We start from the raw sequence: 18,146 nt of genomic DNA, 5'->3' as shown, positions 1-18,146 counted from the left end.
GCAGGCTTTTGAAGCCTCAAGGGACATCCCTAGTACCACGCCTCCTCCATGAAGGCCACGCCCCCTCCGTGAAGAAAGGCCATGCTTCTTCATTCTTCCCAGACAGTTCCACTAATTAGGGGCCAAGCATAAGAGCCAATGGGGATCACTGGCCACCGTCCTCTATGACTTTTGGTCCTGTTGAGCTCCTTAAAACTCTATGCACGCTGTGTTCTAAGTTCCAAGGACCAGATCAATGTACCTCTGTGTGCTCCCCGCCTGGGCAAGGCTCATACTCCAATGGAGGAAAGGTTACAATTTTAAAAAGCAGCAGGGACATGTGTGTGGTATGACTCTTCACTGAGGAGAGGATAGTGGCTTGCAAAATCACATGGGGTGGGGTCGGGTGGCATGGATCAGCTTCCTCTGAGCTGAATTTGGAATAGTAAAAAGGCAACACCCAAGAGCTAAGAAATACACCTCCAGCTAAAACACTGGGCTCAAGAGGGTGGTATTTGCTTCCTATGGGGAATATTAGGCAGTATCTGGAGATAGTTTTGGTTGACATTGATATGTAGTAAGGACCAAATTTGGATTCCCAGAATCCACATAAAAAAGCTAGACATGGAGGCAAGCATCTATAATCCTAGCACTGGACTGGGGTGTGGAGAAGGAGGAGACATGGAGATGGAGGAGCTAGAGAGGTGTGTTGGTGGGTTAGAGTGTTCCTGTGCAAGCACTCACACTGGCATGCATGCATGCACATAGCACATACACACCCTTCAGTATTCATACAAGAAGCTAGGCATTCTCACATGAGCCTGTAGCCTCAGCACTGTGGTGGGGCAGAAATATGAAGGCTGGGGCTTGCTGGCCACCAGTGCAGCTCCAAGTTCAGTAAGAAACCTGGTCTCAAAGGAGTTATAAAGACCATTATGAAGAAACATAAATGATGTTCTTTCCTGGTCTCTGTGTACGCCCCCACACATAACACACCCACACACAAGTACACTCTTGCACACAATAAAGGAAAAAATGGATAGTATAGAGATGGCTTAGCTGTTAAGAGGATTGACTAACTACTCTTGCAGTTTCTAGCACCCACACGGTGGCTCACAACCATCTACTCATGACCTAGGTCCAGGGGATCTGATACCCTTGTCTGGCCTCCATGTGCACCAGGTACGCATGGTTTAAGCAGTGATTCTCAATCTATGGGTCACAGTTCCTTTCATAAACTGTGAGGCCATGAAAGGCAGCCTGTTTTCTGGCCGAGCTAGGTTCAAACCTTGAGACCCAACAGATTAATCTGCAAGGGACGGAAGGCCCGTTTGCCATGCTCCCAGACATAGGCTCTTGACACGAAGGCCCAGCTCCATAATTCTGTGGTCATCCATCACATAGGCTGTCTGGACTCCACCCCCACAGTTACCTGGCAACAACTAGGGAGCCCAGCCCACTACAAAAGGAGCTGCTTGACCTGTTCTCTCTCTCCCGTCTCCTCTCTCTCTTAAGCTCTTGCTCTTACTCTCACCTTTCTTCTTCCTTCTTCCCCCTCTTCTCCCCTCTCTCCACGTGGCCATGGCCACCCTCTACTTCTCTACTCCTCTCCCTCTCTCTGCCTTTCTACGATAAACACCTTGAAACCATGGATTGGCTCTTCTCATCAGAATGCTTGGCTGGAGCATTGGAGCAGGCTTCCCTCTAATGAGCTGCTCCTCTAACCTCCTTCCTGTGCTCTAGCCAACCCAAGTCACCTGCTGAGCTAGCAGCCTGAGATAGCTAGACTCTTGGCGGCCCAGAAACTAGCTCTTCCTCCTTCGTGTGGCATCTGGGATGTCCGAGAGGGAGAACCTGTGGCCCAGAGACATCAGAGCTGAAAGTCAGAGCCCAGATCGTGTCCCACCCCCAGCGGGATCCAGCGGCCTAAAAGGGCCCGATGCCCATCCCGCTGCGGTTCCATGGGGTCCCGTGGCAGTCTTCTGCATCTACCTGCCCAGAGTCCCGGAGCTCTGGCAGGACACAAGTCATCTCTCCCACCCCTTTTATATTCTCACCACAGGCACCCCTCAATACAGGTTGCCTAAGACCATCAGAACACACAGATGTTTACATTACAACTCATAACAGAAGGAAAATTACAGTTATGGAGTAGCAATGAAGTAATTTTATAGTTGGAAGGCACCACAACATGTGGAATTTTACTAGAGGGTCACAGCATTAGGAAGATTGAGAAACACCGACTTAGGTGAACATTCATGTATATGTAGAATTAAAATAAAAATTTTTAAAAATATAAGGTGAAGTGATTGAGGAAAAAGCTGATAGCAATCTCTGATCTCTCCATGTGCACACAGACACAGATGCATGTGCACCTCCACAAACACACAAGCATGTACATGCACAAACACACTCATACATACTCCACAGACGTGTGGTTGCACAAACACACATACACACTCCACAAGTACAAACATGTGCATGAACAAACACACACCCCCAAACACTAAACACAAATGTATACACACACATGCCCAAATACCTCACAAACACCGAAGAATTTTTTGACCCTAAGTCAATTGTCCCTAGGGCAAGAAACCCTTAGCCAGGGAGATGGGCAACTGCTGAGATCTTGAAGTGGGAATTAAATAAGTCTGAGGAGCCCTGCAAGGACTGCAATGCCAGAGATGGAGAGGCCAGGCCAGGCCAGGATCTTCTGGGGCTTCACTGGCAGTGGCAATGAGTGTGTCACATCTGTGAGATGAGAACAATTAGCCTGGACTCCAAGGTTTCTGAATTTTATGATTTTTGGTGGATAAGATATTTCCTTTAATAACTTTAAAATAAATAAGTCATTGTATGCAGGCAGCTATTCCCAGTTCTCTGCTATTCCAATAACAGAGGAAAAATGATTTCAGTACAATTTTCTTCTGAGAGTTTGAAGAAAAGAACTCCCAAACAATCAGGCCCTTCATTCTGAGAATCAACAAAATTGCTGCAACAAAGAGGGTCCCAGAAAATGGAATCTTGTTTAACCTTGTTTAATCCAATTCTCCCGTCTCCTGTCATACATCTCCACGGCTCTTTCGCCCACCTAAATTGCTAATGTGGGAAGAAAGACACCTTCATTACCAAGGGCTCAGACATGATGGATGGGGAAACAATGATTGATTGGCCGTCGGTAGAAGACTGAGCCACACACGTCAAACCCACAGCAGAGAGAAGCAGGATGAACAGGAAGAACTTGTTCAGGGAGAATCATGAAGGGCGCTCTTGGAGATTTTCTGATGTTTGTGCAAACGTACAGTCAAATAAACATATTCACCATCTTTAGTTATCACTCTGTCACACATGATATAATACCCCTGAGCTACTACTATTCCATGCAGAAAAATGTGCATGGTACCACAAACTAAAAGGGAAAGGAAGGACAAAGTAGAGTGAGGTGAAAGTGTTGGGTCTAAAGAATACAGCCACTGGCAAGGTGTCACATAGCCAAGGAAGTACAGAACAATCCAGACTTAAAGAAACGCTGAGGGCCGGGCGTGGTGGTGCACACCTTTAATGCCAGCACTCGGGAGGCAGAGGCAGGATGATTTCTGAGTTCAAGGCCAGTCTGGTCTACAAAGTGAGTTCCAGGACAGCCAGGGCTACACAGAGAAACCCTGTCTCGAAAAAAAAAAAAAAAAAAGAAAGAAAGAAAGAAATGCCGAGGACCCAAGTATGTTTCCTGCACCCATATGGTAAGGCTCAGTGGGGGTCTGACACCTCTGGATTCTATCAGCATTCAGACTCATGTGCATATACTCATACATATACACATTCCTAAAAATAATAAGATAAACTTAAAATAATTGTTTCCAAATATTTGCTGTTTCTATATGAACATAAAAGAGTTAATTATAAGTTGACTTTTTCTCCTACACATTTGCTAAACTCCTCAAGACTTTTGTTTTTGTTTTTGTTTTTGTTTTTGTTTTGTTTTGTTTTGGTGAAACAGGGTTTCTCTGTGTAGCCCTAGCTGCCTTGGAACTCTGTAGATCAGACTGGCCTCAAACTCAAGAGATCCATCTGCCTCTGCTGGAATTAAGGCCATGAGTCATCACTACCTGGCATTTGTTTTTTAATTGTTGGATTCATTGGTTATTTAGGTAGACAATCAGGTCATTTTTAAATAGCATACTTCATACAGGAGGCGCTTTATTTTTGGCTTTCCAAGATGTAACTTTTTTTGCTATCTTATTGCATTGGTCAGGTCTTCCAGTATAATGCTGCATAAGAGTTGGAGAAGTGGCTCAGCGGGTAAAAGTACTGACTGCTCTTCTGGAGGTCCTGAGTTCAAATCCCAGCAACCACATGGTGGTTCACAACCATCTGTAATGAGATCTGATCCCCTCTTCTGGTGTGTCTGAAGACAGCTACAATGTACTTACATATAATAAATAAATAAATAAATAAATAAATAAATATTTTTTTAAAAAGAGTTACAGAAGATGATACTCTTGCAATAAATAAATAAATAAATAAATAAATAAATAAATAAATAATTTTTTTAAGAGTTACAGAAGATGATACTCTTGCAATGCTGCCAGTTTGGGAAGCAAATAATTCATTATTTCCCAACAAAGTAGGAGAGGCTGTATGTATGCATGCATGTATGTATGTATGTATGTGCATGCATGTGTGTGAATGTATGTTTTAAAACATTAAACCTTAATATTTAGTTTTTAAAATATTAAGGCAACTTTTCTATTTCTAGTTGGTTGAGTGATTTTTTTGTTTTGTTTTGTTTTGTTTTGTTTTTTGTTTTCAAGATAGGGTCTCACTATGTAGCTCTAGCTGTCCCAAAACTCATTATGTAGACCAGGCTACCTTCAAACTCACAGAGATTCACCTTCCTTTGCCTCTCCACTGCTGAGCTTAACAGTGTGCTCAGCTACACTCATGATTAAGCCTTTGCTTAAACATGAGTGGATATTGAGTTTTGCCACATACTTTTGCTGTCTTGGTTGATATGGTAACATGGTTTTGTGATCTTCTGTAGGCTTTTATTATGAGACAATATATTGGTAGTTTAAAATACAAAACAGCTTAGGGTTGTGCATAAAGTATATTGGATAATGGTGCATTGTTTTCTATTGAAGCTGCCAACCTAAATTTCATCCCCAGAAGGCACATCAAGGTAGGAGAGAACTGACTGCCCAGACAGGCACACTGTGGCATACTGTGTGTGCTCCCAGCACACTATGCATATGTGTTCTCTGACAGAGAGAGAGAGAGAGAGAGAGAGAGAGAGAGAGAGAGAGAGAGAGAGAGGAGAGAGAGAAAGATGATTTCTTAGCCTTGGCTATACTTGCTTTGTATACTATGCCTACTTCCCATGTGCTGGGCTTTAAGGTGTGAGCCACCATGCCCAGCTACACTTAATAGTTTTTAAAACTTAAAAGTTTATTGTTTTTTTAAGTATATGGGTATTTTGCCTGCATATACATCTGTACATAACAAGGAGACCAGAAAAGGGCATCAAATATCCTGGAACTGGAGTTACAGATGAATGTGAGCCTCCACGTGGGTGCTGGAATTGAACCTAGGACTTCTAGAAGATCAGCAAGTGCCCTTAACCACAGAGCTATCTATCCAGTCCCCAACAGTACATTTTTTTAATTAAAAAGAATATGGGTGATGATAGGACATCTTTGTAGATATATTAAAGCCCATGACCTGCACCTTAAATTTCATGATATATAAATTAGAAAAATAACTATGACTATAGAGACATCTCAGGAAGCTCTCACTCAGTCCCCCTCAATGGTGTGAAACTGTATCATGACAACAGGAATATTCTGCCTTGCATTCCAAATATAATGTGCTGATAAGTAAGCTGATGATAAGCTACTGGTACCTGCAGAATCTTGGAAGCCAGTTGGGCAAACTGAAGCTACACATTCTGCCGGGTTTCTATTCTTCTCTTTGTAGTCCTGCAGATTGAATCCAGGGCCTTGTGTGCTAAGCAAGTGCTCGGCCAAATGCTGTGCCTTCCCTCCCATTATCATCACTATCACTGTCGCTACCACCTTGGACTGCACCATCCTTACTTCTGTCCATCCCGGCACTTCTCCTTCTACCTTTACCTTCTGAAGGCTAAGCAGCATTTTGTACACTCCACACACCTCAGTTGTTCTGTATAGTAACACACTACATAGCAAGAATGCATGATTTCATCAATAAATTTGTATATTGAGCATAACAGTGGAAAAGGAAGACCTCAGTTTGAAAGTCATATTTATTGTGTAGCAGTTGTATCAAAGATATTTTCTGCAGTGAGTGACAGAGAACATTTCCAACTGTAGTGTGAACAGATAGAGTTGTCCGTGTGTGAAGAAGTCTCCAGATTCAAAGAACATCATCCAAGACCGAGGTTGTTGTTGTTCTTTGTTTTTGTTTTTGTTTTTTTTTTCCCACTTCTGGTAAGGCTTGCCAGTAGGCCCTGTGACCACTGAGTCACTTCAGTGTTTTAGATTACCTAATTGGTGTGATAGTGTTTTTCCCTGAGGAAGCAAGTAGATGGTTCCCCTTTAAAATAAGCGCCACCCAAATGCTCAGTCTAGTCCGTCTGTGTCCCTGCTTCCATCTTATTGGCCAGAAAGGATCCATGTGACAATCGCTATTTGCAAAAGAGGATGGAAAATCACATCTATGAAATGAGCGGGATGAGGATTGGAGCAAATATGACTACACTGTAAACCAGTGTTCTCTCAGCAGGGAAGGAAGGTATGAGGAGTCAGGTATACAGTAAGCACTCTCTGCCACAAAGTTTACTGCACCCCTGTGATGAAAACCAAGTAACGTTCTTTAACATTTGTTTTTAAATTACAGCTAGCTATCTGTATGTGTGTGCATGTGTGGGCAAGCATACTACTGCACGTGTGTGGAGGTCATAGGACTTGTGGGAACTGATTTTCTCCATCCACCACGTGGGCCTCAATGACTGAACTCAGTCAGGCTCTGCAGAGGGTCGGCCAGCTGGGCCTTCTTGCTGGCCACTGTTAAGTGTTCTTTATGAAGCACTGACATGAGCAAACTTGGGGATGACTTAGACAGCAAGATGATGAGTTAGAGGAACAGTAACTGGTCACGTGGCTTTGTAGTAAACCAGTTCACTTGGATATTGGGTGCACCGTGGGATCAGCGACCTTTTCAGGGACAAATTGTCATGTCTCTGGTCATTTTTCTTGCAACTTGATTCTCTGTAATGAACTCTTAGTTTTTCTCACATCCCCCTGTTTCATATGCTGGAACGAATATGTTTCTAGGGCTTTTGAAAATCCTCTAATGAGTGCTGGCTGAGCAATGAGCCTCACAGTGTCATATAAGAATGAGAATTAGGTGGGTTTGTAGTGACAAAGCTGAGGGAGCTGCAATTTGACCTACTGACTAAATTTTCTCTGTTCAAGCTGGTCTCATGGCACTTCATCAAGGCAACAAGTGACTAAGATGTTTTTTCAGTGACTGTTTCAGTTTAAAATTTTCATGCCAGGAGTGAGAGTGGCACCTGCAGATGCCAGCGCACACACTAGATGACTTACAGTGGCCTGTAACTCCAGCTCCAGGAGATTGGCGTCTTCTTCCTGTCCCCACAGGCACCTGTCCCCAAGCTCCTGTATACACACACACAAATCTTAAAATAGTCTTCATGCTAGAAAAGTTTAAAGATATAAAACATCTAAAAGGGAAATTAAAACTGACTGGCAGTTTTGCCGTCCTCAGATGTCCATATAAACATTTGAGAGTAGTTCCTTCCTGGTTTTAATTTAAATTTATGTTTAAGATAGTGACTATACTATAACTTCTATGGCTACCCTAGGAATGAGAATAAACTGTGAGAAGTTGCAAAAGCACGCAATCCCACAATGATGACAAGGTGATGCTGGCACCCACTGTAGGTTAAACCTGGATTTCCCCACAGAGGCAGGACCACAGGCAGTGATTATCACTGGTGAAATTGCCATCAGCATCTGCTGTCTGGAAGTTATGCATCACTGAGGAAGGGGATTGAGCAATGGTGCATGCCTTTAATCCAGGAAGAGGAGTGTGGATCCCTGAGTTCAAGGCCAGCCTGGTCTACAGAGCTAGGACAGCAAGGGCTACAGAATGAGGAAGTTTAAAAACACAAGAAACCCCTGAGTCCCGATTACTGCTTAACTACCACATAACCATCAGCCATTGTCTTAAATTTCTCCAAACACCTAGATTTATGAAAATAAGCCTAAAGCCGTGGCTGTCAGACAATGTGGCAGCTGTGCTTTGAAGGAGAATTTCATTTTACAGTCTTTTAACACACTGTTTCTCCTGCTGGGTAGTTTCCTTTAAGGGAGGAGGTTTCTGATTTTGTTTTGGTTTTCCCCTCCAGTGTTAGTTTTCTTTTGATCTTTGATTTGTCAAACTTCCCCACTTCTGAGAAGTCTGGGTTATCACTGACTGCTCTTGACTGCAGTTCCATGGCATGTGACAGGGTCCTGCCAACAGGTCACACTACCCCCGGCCCGGGACTGGGCTCTAACTTAATTTATTTTAAAGATTTATGCATTTATATTTTATGTGTAAGATTGTTTTGAATGTGAGTCTGTGTGCTACCTGCGTGCAATGCCCCTGGAGACTAGAGTGGAGCCACGGACCATTGTTAGGCATCACAGGGGTGCTGGAAATCAAGCCCAGGACCTCTGGAAACGCAATCGATTCTCGTAACCCTCAGTTATCTCTCCATCCCCACTTCCAATGTTTTGAAGATATGTTTACATGGTTTTTGTAAATAAATTTTTTTTCAAATAAAATTAAATATACATAAAGTATGCCTACCTGGTGCCACAGAGGCCAGAAGACGGTGTCAGATCCCCTGGAGCCTCTATGGGTGTAAGTGCTAGGAGCTGAACCTGAGTGTAAGAGCAGCCTGTGCTCTTAACCATAGAGCCTTCTCTAGCCCTATTGTCCTAACTTTTATTTAACAGAGTGCTGCCTTCATAAACATCATTTTAATACCATGAGACATTAGACTGATACTGGATGTTTTTTTAAACACATTTGTCAATTTGTAATTTGCTATTATAATATGCTAGGACTACTGTCATGATTTTTTAAAAAGAAATTTCTATTTTTAATGATTACTATTTTTAAAAGAATAGTAGAGGTTTAATTGCTGGACCAAAAGAGGCTTCTGGTTAACACTGTTATGACTTAAGTATGATTTGTCCCCTTACACTGGGGATGGTAGACGCTCCACTGGGAGGTATGAGGAGACAGTGGGATGTCCTGTTGAAACGCTGTGATAAGGCTCTTGTTCATCAGTTGTCACAGCGTTAGGTCAGTCCATATCTACAGTGTCTATGAGTCCTGTTTCTCTGCTTTGCCTCTGCCACTGAGGTCTGGTGTCAGGCTTCAGGCCTTACTTCTGAGTGTAGTGTATCCTGCAATCTCCTTACCCCCTAGTCCTTGGTTACTCCATTCTGGCTCACCTAGCCTTTTAGGGACTTTGTTTTTCCATCACATGTATAGTTTATTTTATGTGTATGCATGTTTTGCCTGCCATGTACATGCCTGTTACACAGAGACCAGAAACGGGCTTCCAATCCTGAGATTGGAGTTACACATGGTTATGAGCTGCCATGTACATGCTAGACTCGAACCCAGATCCTCAGGAGGAACAGCTAGTGCTCTTAACATCTCTTCAGCTCCATGAGATGTGTGTGTGTGTGTAAGCATGCATGTGTGTATGTGTACCATGTACATGACTGATGCCTGGTACCCATGGAGGTAAAAAGAGGACATCATATTTCCTAGGACTGGAATTATAGATGACTATAAGCCATTGTGGGAGTGCTAGAAACTAAACCCAGGTCCTATGCAAGAGCAACAAGGCCTCTAAAGTGCTGAGCACTTTCCCAGCTCCATAGTGTTCCCATCTTTAATATGGATGCCCACTTTAAGACAGTGCCCATGTAGGACTGATGCCAAGGATCAAATGATGCCGTTATGGCTTCTTTTCCTGCCTACTTTCCTCCTCACAAAACTCTGAAACCTAGGAGTGAGTCTTGCCTTCACCTCCAGGTTGGCCCAGGCTAGGACAGTGGTCCAGGCAGGGGCACAGGCTCAGTCAGAATGAGTTTTAGGGAAACAGTAAGAACACTGGGAAAGGTCTGCTTTCAACAGGCACTAACAGCCACATAGGAAGCTGGTGCTGAGGAAGGTGAAGAGAGTTGGAGGCCTTGGAGCCAGTCCACCAGCAGCTCACACCCACCGCCTCCTTCCTTTCTTTGCTTTGTTGTACTTTAGTCTTTTGTTACTGGTGACCAGAAGAGCCTTATATGTCATACTTATATGATTATTTAATTCTACATTTTTTGGTTTTTGAGACAGAGCCTTTTTGTGTAGTCCTGTCTGTTCTGGAGCTTGCTATGGCCTCAAATTCACAGAGCTCTGCCTGCGTCTGTCGCCTGAGTGTAGGATTAAAGGTATGAACCACCACGCCTACTCTGCTTGTTTTTTAAGACAAAGTTTTATGTAACCCTGGCTGTTCTGGATCTCAGACCACAGAGATCTGCTTCTCCCTGGCTCTTGAAGGCTGGCTCTACAGGTGTGGACCACCACTAAGCCCACATTCCTCAAAACACTTTTTCAAGATTTATTTATTTTATACTTATGTGTATGTGTACACAAATACACATATATGTGTATTTGGCACACATATATCTGTGTACCACATGTGTAAGCTGGTGCCTGAGGAAGTCAGAAGCGAACATCCAGATAATTGTGGGCTGCCATGTGTGTCCTGAACATTTTCTTCTCTCTTTTGTTATACTTTTCCCAAAACAAACATAACTTACTAAATTTTAGTTTTTTCTTTCCCCTCTTTTTCTATTTCTTTTGTATTTTTTTTGGGGGGGGGGTGCGGGCTTAGCCTGCCCTTGAACTTCCAACCGTCTATCTTTACCTCCTAAGGGCTTGTATTAGAAAACTTACGGATATCAGCCACCTCTGATGGTCAATCTTAGTTGTCAATCTTACCAATTCTGGGCTCAGGAAAGCCAACTGCTGGACTCATCTATGAGGACTTTCCTTGACTAGGTCATTTGAATGGGAAGACCCACCCTAAGCGTCTCCCCGTGGCTACTGACATCAAAGGGGGTCCACAAGAAAGCTTTGCCTTTGCCTCATTCCCTTGGCATCTCGCTGACATGTTTATCTATCTTGTTGCTGTTTCTGGTGCCACTGTTCTCCTTTCCCGATATTACAACCCAGTTTTATCAGGCTTCCAACACAACTTCAAAACCAATAACTTCCCAGGACCTCTTCAGGCCTTCAGCATGATGTTGGCCTGCTGAGGCATCCAGTCTCCGGATGGAGCACTTAACAGATTCTCAACCTCTCCATTATGAAGATGGCTGTCTTAGTTAGGGTTCCACTGCTGTGAAGAGACAATCCGACCAAGGCAACTCTTTTTTTTTTTTTTTTTTTTTTTTTTTTTGGTTTTTCGAGACAGGGTTTCTCTTTATAGCCCTGGCTGTCCTGGAATCACTTTGTAGACCAGGCTGGCCTCGAACTCAGAAATCCGCCTGCCTCTGCCTCCCAAGTGCTGGGACTAAAGGCGTGCGCCACCACACCCGGCCCCTAAGGCAACTCTTATAAAGCACACACTTAACTGGGGTCGGCTTATAGGATCAAAGGTTCAGTCCATTATCATCACAGCAGGAAGCATGGCAGCATCCAGGAAGAAACAGCGCTGGAGAAGGAACTGAGAGTTCTACATCTTGATCCAAAGGCAGCCAGAAGACTCTCTTCCACCATGGATGGAGTTTAAGCATAGGGCACACTTCCTCCAACAAAGCCACACCTACTCCAACAAGGCTATGTCTCCTAATAGTGCCACTTCCCATGGGCAAGCACCATGTTAGCCATTGTTAGACTGCCCAGACTGTATCATGTAAGGCGGCTGTGATGGTTTGAATCACAGGGTCCCATGGGCTTATTTGTTTGAATCCTTAATCCCAATTTAGTAGAACAGTTTTGGAAAAATTAGGACGTGTGGCCAAAGAGTGAGAAGGAGCCAGAAGATTGGATCATATTGCTCAAGTTAGTATGAGGCTAAGTAGAGCACTTTAGTCAGAGGCCAAGAGAAACTAGATTGAAAAAGTCAGTTTGGAGAGGATTTTGAGCCAGAACAGCTGAGTTCAACTATTCAGCCAGAGTTTAGAGAAAACTAGAAAGGGTGAGCTTATTCATCAGTAAGTCTCAGAAGCTGAAAACATTCTAGGCCTAGGTAAGATTGTTTGGAGGCTAGAAGCTCCCAGGATTAGGCCCAGGTTAGCAGACTGAGGCAGTAAGTGTCAGAGATGACAATTACATCAGGCAATTATAAAAATACTTTTCCATTTTCTGATATAAGGTATCATGTAGTTCAGGCTGGCCTTAACCCTGCTACATGGTAAAGACTAGCTTAGAAGTTCTTATATTCCTGCTACCTCCCAGATACTAGAGTTATATGTATGAATCCCCACACCCGGGTCCCAACAAAAATACTGAACATAATCGGACTAACTAGAAACATAGGCAGTCAGGCCAGGGCGGTGAAAGACTCCTGTGGTTAAGATTAGGTACCTGCACATGCTGATCTGGTGGGTGAACATGGTTGATGTAGTGGGGGCAGGGGGAGGTATAGTCTTTGCAACCATCTGGAGTTCTGCACAAAGGGAAACTGGGATGGTATTTCTAAAAGAAATGGAAGCTGAGCAGCTAGAAAATAACAGATGTTCACTCTCTATCACATTGCTGCGTGAACAGATAACAGTAATAGCTTACATTTATTAAATGCTTATTAGGTATCTGGCACTGCTCTAAGTACTTTATGTATATTAATTCCTTTTAATCCTCTCTATTTAGAAGTAGAGGCAGTTATTTTCCCATGTTACACATGAGGAAGCTGAGGCATGAAGTGGCTACTCTGTCTGTCATTATGCAAATATAAACAACATCAGAGCTCAGTTAGGCTGGCTTGGCAGTCATTGCCCCTAATTGTAGTCTGCATAGATAAATCGCCCCTGACTTAGGATGGTTTGATTTGTGATGCGTTGACCATGATAGAAAGACAATCAGCACTTAGCAGAAGCCACACTTTAAATGTTGAACTTTGAATTGTGATCTTTTCTCTGAGGACTTAGGCGGCCTGCGGGTCACAAGGAGAAACAGTGTGCTGTGTTACTAAACTATATCCAATGCTTCTGTGTCTTACAGTGTTTTCTTTTGCTTCCCTTTCTTCAATGTCTTTCTGTCTCTCTTGTCCTTTCATTTTGTGAGACAAATGTTGCTACAAACTAGGATCATCTGGGAAGAGATGGGAAGTTAAATTGAAGAAGTTTGTCCTGCAGGTGAGTCTGTCGGGGTGTTCCCTTGATTAACGATTGATTCAGGGTATTCTCTGGATTAATGGCTGATTTTATGGGGCCCAGCTGACCTTGCACAGTGCCACCCCTGTGCAGGTGGTCTTGGGTTGTATAAAGAAACGTAGCTGAGCTGGGCATTGTGGCTCATGCTGTTAATCCCAGCACTCAGGTGGCAGAGGCAGGCAAATCTCTGTGAGCTGGAGGTCTAAAGAGCAAATTCCAGGAGAGCCAGGGCTGTTATACACAGAAACTTTGTCTCCATTAAAAACAAAAAATAAAAAACAAAAAACAAAAAAACCCAACAAGAAGTAGCTGAGCAAGTCTTGGAGAGTAAGTCAATAAACAGCGCCCTCCCTGGCTTCTGCTTCAGTTCCTGCCTCCAGGTTCCAGCCTTGGCTTCCCATCTCTAGAACTGATGGACTGTTATTTGTAAGCTAAATAAACCATTTTCTACTCCAAGTTGGTTTTGTCACAGCAACTACACTACACTAGGACAAGGCCACTGTACAGCCCAGGCCAATCTTCCATTTGTGATCCTCCTGCCTCAGTGTTAGGAGTACTGTGATAACAGGTCTGGGGCAGCAAATCAGGCTATTTTTATTTATTGGGCTGTAAGACATTATACAGCAACAGACATTGGTACTCCCATAGACCTATGGTAGGCAAGGCTCTAATGTGCTCTTCGAGATGCCCACCCTCTGATATGTAACACCCTCTTCATGAGAGTGGCTGACACTTGACATTGGGATGGATGGTTACTCCCTTGACCCAACTGTCTTCTAGTACAGAAGTGGTGGGATAGTCACGTTCAAGATTCTAGCCAAAACAGAGAATTCTTTTACTGGCTTTGAAGAAAGTTACAAAGATTCAGAGGGACTGAAAATGAAGACATCCTTTGGCTAACAGCCAGCCAGAAACAAGACTGTAGTTCTCTAACCAATGAGATTAGAAGGGAACCTGCCAGCTCCAGAGTCATCCTTCTTTACACCTTGGTTCAGCTCCAGAAAACACCTGAGCTCCACACTCCCATCACTGGCCTGCCCACGCATTGTGAAAAAATAAGTGTAAGCTTATGCTGCTTATCTGTGGGGCGGGATTTGTTATCAGTAGTAGTAGCTTTCCTTTGTAGTTTTTAAGTGGTCAGCATGTTGCCAAGCTCCTTTCTCCAGCTCTGCTCACCGCCTTGTGCAGCCCCCATACCAAGGCTGGAACCTGGAGGCAGGAACTGAAGCAGAAGCGGGGAGGGCGCTGTTTATTGACTTACTTCCCAAGACAACGACTTCTTCCTCTCCTCCTCCTCTTCTTCCTCCTCTTCCTCCTCCTTCTTCTTCCTCTTCTCCTCCTCCTCTTCTTCTTCCTCCTCCTCTTCCTCCCCCTCCTCCTTCTTCCTCTTCTTCCTCCTCCTCTTCTTCTTCCTCCTCCTCTTCTTCATCCTCCTCCTCCTCCCTCCTTCTCCTTCTTTTTGGTTTAATGGAGACAATGTTTCTCTGCCTAACAGCCCTGGCTCACCAGGTAGAAGTACACCAGGTGTGTCTCTAGGTCAGTTTTGTCCACTAAGACTTGAAATTGGGGCTTTTCTATTCACTTTGCAGTTGGTTATTGAACACATTTGTATAATAGGCCAGCAAATTTCTGTTGTAAAGTTAAATTAAAAAACAGACAAGCTCTGACACTAAGCTAGCCTTGAAGTTATGATTCTCCTGCCTTGGCTTCCGGAGTGCTGGGATTACAGGAATGTGCTAATGGGCCTGGCTAAAACATTTAGATTTGGAGGGAGCTGATGGAGCTTGATGTGTGCTTTTAATACCATTTTGTGGTAAACGTCAGCCTGGCGTCCCAGGACAGGCACCAGCCCAGAGAGACTAACAGGGATGGGGTCCCATACACTGTAAGAGACATGATCATTCACTCTCCAAGTTGAACAACTGGGGTACTGGAGTTCCTTCTTTGCATTTCACACTTAATGTCTTCTCAACCACTCCTCCGTTGACTTTCCCCAGGTGAGGCAGACAGGCTGGCTGGCCCTGTCCTTAGTATACCCAGCACAGAGTGGATGTGCAGTTCATTTGTTGAACCAGCAAACAGTGTATAGAAAGAATTCAGGGTTGCCCAACAGGCAACACTTATGATGTCTGCTTCACAGATAAAGCACTGCTGAGGTCGCTGACCTCTGTGTGATTCAAGTCCTACCAACTGAGTGTTAAAATACGGAGTCACCTCGAAGGAGGCAGTCATTTGTGCTAGGGTCATTTTAACTATCCCACTCTGACTGGCACTGGGATATCCACCCCTCCAACCCATTTTTCAAGGGAACTGGTCATCATAAGCACTCAAGAGTGACCCTCCAACAAAACCAGGAAGAGTCAAATTCCAAAGCAAACAGATTGGTCTCATTGCCCAGCACGGGAAGGGTGTTTGCGGGGTTTGGCTAAAGATAGATTTGGGGGCCCGTTCCAGGAACTTCCTGGCATTTACTAGTTTTGCACCCCAAACTTTTCAGAGGTTTTTCCTTTGGAATTGTGGGTGCAAGACTGCTTTCCTAAACAATGCCACAGACTCTGAAAGCGTCTGTATAGTATTTGAAAACCGAAAGAACATCCGGTTGGGATGTTTGGGTGTGTGTGGGACAGTGCCGCGTTGCGATGAAACGGCAAGGGGAAACTTTAAAAATATGTCCATATCGTTTTCAAAGACAGGCAGAAAAACTATGAAAAAAATTACAAATGGCTAATTACGTTGGCTCAATTACAAATTTGATGGAGAAAAAAAACCAAACCAAAACCTGCCTCCCCCTCTTTTAGCACCAACGTAGGAGGAAAAAATAGGTTGCTGAGAAGCCCAAGCGATAAAGATCTCAGTGAGAGCCAAGGGACAAAACTCATTACAGATAATCCTAGCCCTTGCATTTCCCCCGGATGCCTCTCTGTAGTTTACTTAAGCCACGTCTCCTAGGGCGGCTGTGGGAAACCAGTCCTGCCTCAGGGTGCTGCTTTCCCCTGCCCCGGGTGAGAGGCGCACTTCATTTGCCCTCTGCCTAACCAGGCCAAGTTGCAGCCACCTTCTTCCCGAATCCGAGGGTTGGGAAAAGTCCGCGACAGACCTTCGTGGTTTGGGGAAAAGTCCGCGACAGACCTTCGTGGTTTGGGGAAAAGTCCGCGACAGACCTTCGTGGTTTGGGGAAAGCCGATGTGGGCCTGGAGCTGGATTTTGCTAGCCTGGGATGGACCCCCGTCCCTTGCCCCATCTCCCAGAGGTAGATTCGGTCAATGGAAGCTCGGAAAGGGGGAAAAGGGAAACAACAACAAAAAACCTCAATGAAACCTGAGTGCAAAGGCCGCTGGGCTTTGTCTCTTAGCCCGGGAGCTCAGCAGGAGAGGGACGCCGGAGGTGCACCCCGCCAAGACACGGTCCAGGTGGTGAGGCCTTACGGAAGTCCCCTCTCCATGAAAATGCAGCTGCTGGTCCTTTCCTCTACCCCAGATTCCAACCAGACCACCCTTTCCCCCTCCCCCAAGTTCCGGATCCATGAACGAGGTCAGGGATCTCTCCGAATCCGTACTTCGTCTTTAAGAACTCGAAAATGGAGCAAAGCCATGCAGACCCTTGATGGCAGCTGGTCTCTTCCCTGTCTTCAGGGTTACCAGCTCCCTTAAACGCACACCCATAGCCCTAGGCACGCCTGGAGAGGAGAGTAGTGCAAGTCCTTGGAAGCGGGAGCCCAGCACGGCCGCTTTAAGAGACGCGCGCCCCCGCCGGCGGCAGCTCGGGGATGCGCGTCACCGCGCGCCCGTGCTTGCGCGCCCCCGCCGCCGCGCGCCCCCAGCTCGCTCGCTCGCCCGCTCGCCGGCTTTAAAGTCTCTGCCAGGATCCATGCTCACATGTTACTTCCTGTATGGAGGCATGGCCAGTTTCCAGCCCCGCGCTCTCGGTTCCTCCCCAGCCTGCGCCGGAGCCACAACTTTCAGGAGCATGGACTGAAGGCGCCCTCGCCCCGGCGCCCCTCTGAGATCCTTTGTGTTTCCCTGCGCTCCACTGGCCGTTTCTGTTTTGGGGGGCTCTGCGCTCCGCCCCGCCGCTTCCCTCCCTTTCCCGGCTCGCAGACATGCCTCCTTCCTTGCCGGGGCCCTGGAAGGAGCTGCCCGCCTGAAGCCCGGAGCCGCCGCGCCGCGCACAGCCCCGCCGTCGCCCGCTGGTGCTCGGGCTGCGCTGCGCTGCCGACTCAACTTGGGGCTCTTCGGCTGCTAGCCACCGCCACCCGCGGTCCCTGCCTGCTCCGGGCCCCGGGCTCTGCCGCCGTGCGTCTTCTCCTCGCCCTGCCTATCGGCTGGATCGTGTCTGAGCGGAAAGCAGCCCTTCTCCTCCGAGAGGATCGTCCCTAGCTTGGCTTTGCATTCCCGGTCACTTTTTGAGGTTTTCTCGGGAGCGCTTGGCAGATTCCCGGATTCCTGCGGGACCGGTGGCCGAGTGTGGGGGGCCCCGTGTGGCGGGCGAGCCGTGAAAGCCTCCAGGCTTAGCGGAGCCTCGCTCGGAAGCAAGAACTTATTCAACAAGTTTACCCCCCTGCCTTTCTCTTTTCGATGTGCGTTTTCGGACATGCGGAGGTTACTGGAACCGTGTTGGTGGATTTTGTTCCTGAAAATCACCAGTTCTGTGCTTCATTATGTGGTGTGCTTCCCGGGTGAGTAAGGGCCGCCGATGGGACGCGTCTCTGGCCGGCGCGCGGGGTATGCGGAGTTG

General features: G+C 45.7%; 1 protein-coding gene across 2 annotated transcripts in view; it reads left to right on the top strand.

The window, feature by feature from the left end:
- The first annotated feature begins 17,289 nt into the window (after positions 1-17,289).
- The window catches only part of Ptprg (protein tyrosine phosphatase receptor type G), a 682,360-nt gene continuing 681,503 nt past the window's right edge, over positions 17,290-18,146 (top strand). The window contains exon 1 of one of the 2 annotated variants that reach the window (XM_021181278.3): positions 17,290-18,087. In XM_021181278.3, coding sequence (XP_021036937.1) covers positions 18,003-18,087 — 85 coding nt within the window. In that variant the 5' untranslated portion in view covers positions 17,290-18,002. The remainder of the gene's footprint in view (positions 18,088-18,146) is intronic. The other variant, XM_021181279.3, reaches the window with a different exon arrangement.

Source organism: Mus caroli, unplaced genomic scaffold, assembly GCF_978045245.1.
Source record: "Mus caroli unplaced genomic scaffold, Mus_caroli_1 scaffold_12, whole genome shotgun sequence".
Taxonomy (NCBI): Eukaryota; Metazoa; Chordata; class Mammalia; order Rodentia; family Muridae; genus Mus; species Mus caroli.
The sequence above is the reverse complement of the archived record's forward strand: the minus strand, read 5'-3'. Positions and strand labels throughout refer to the sequence as shown.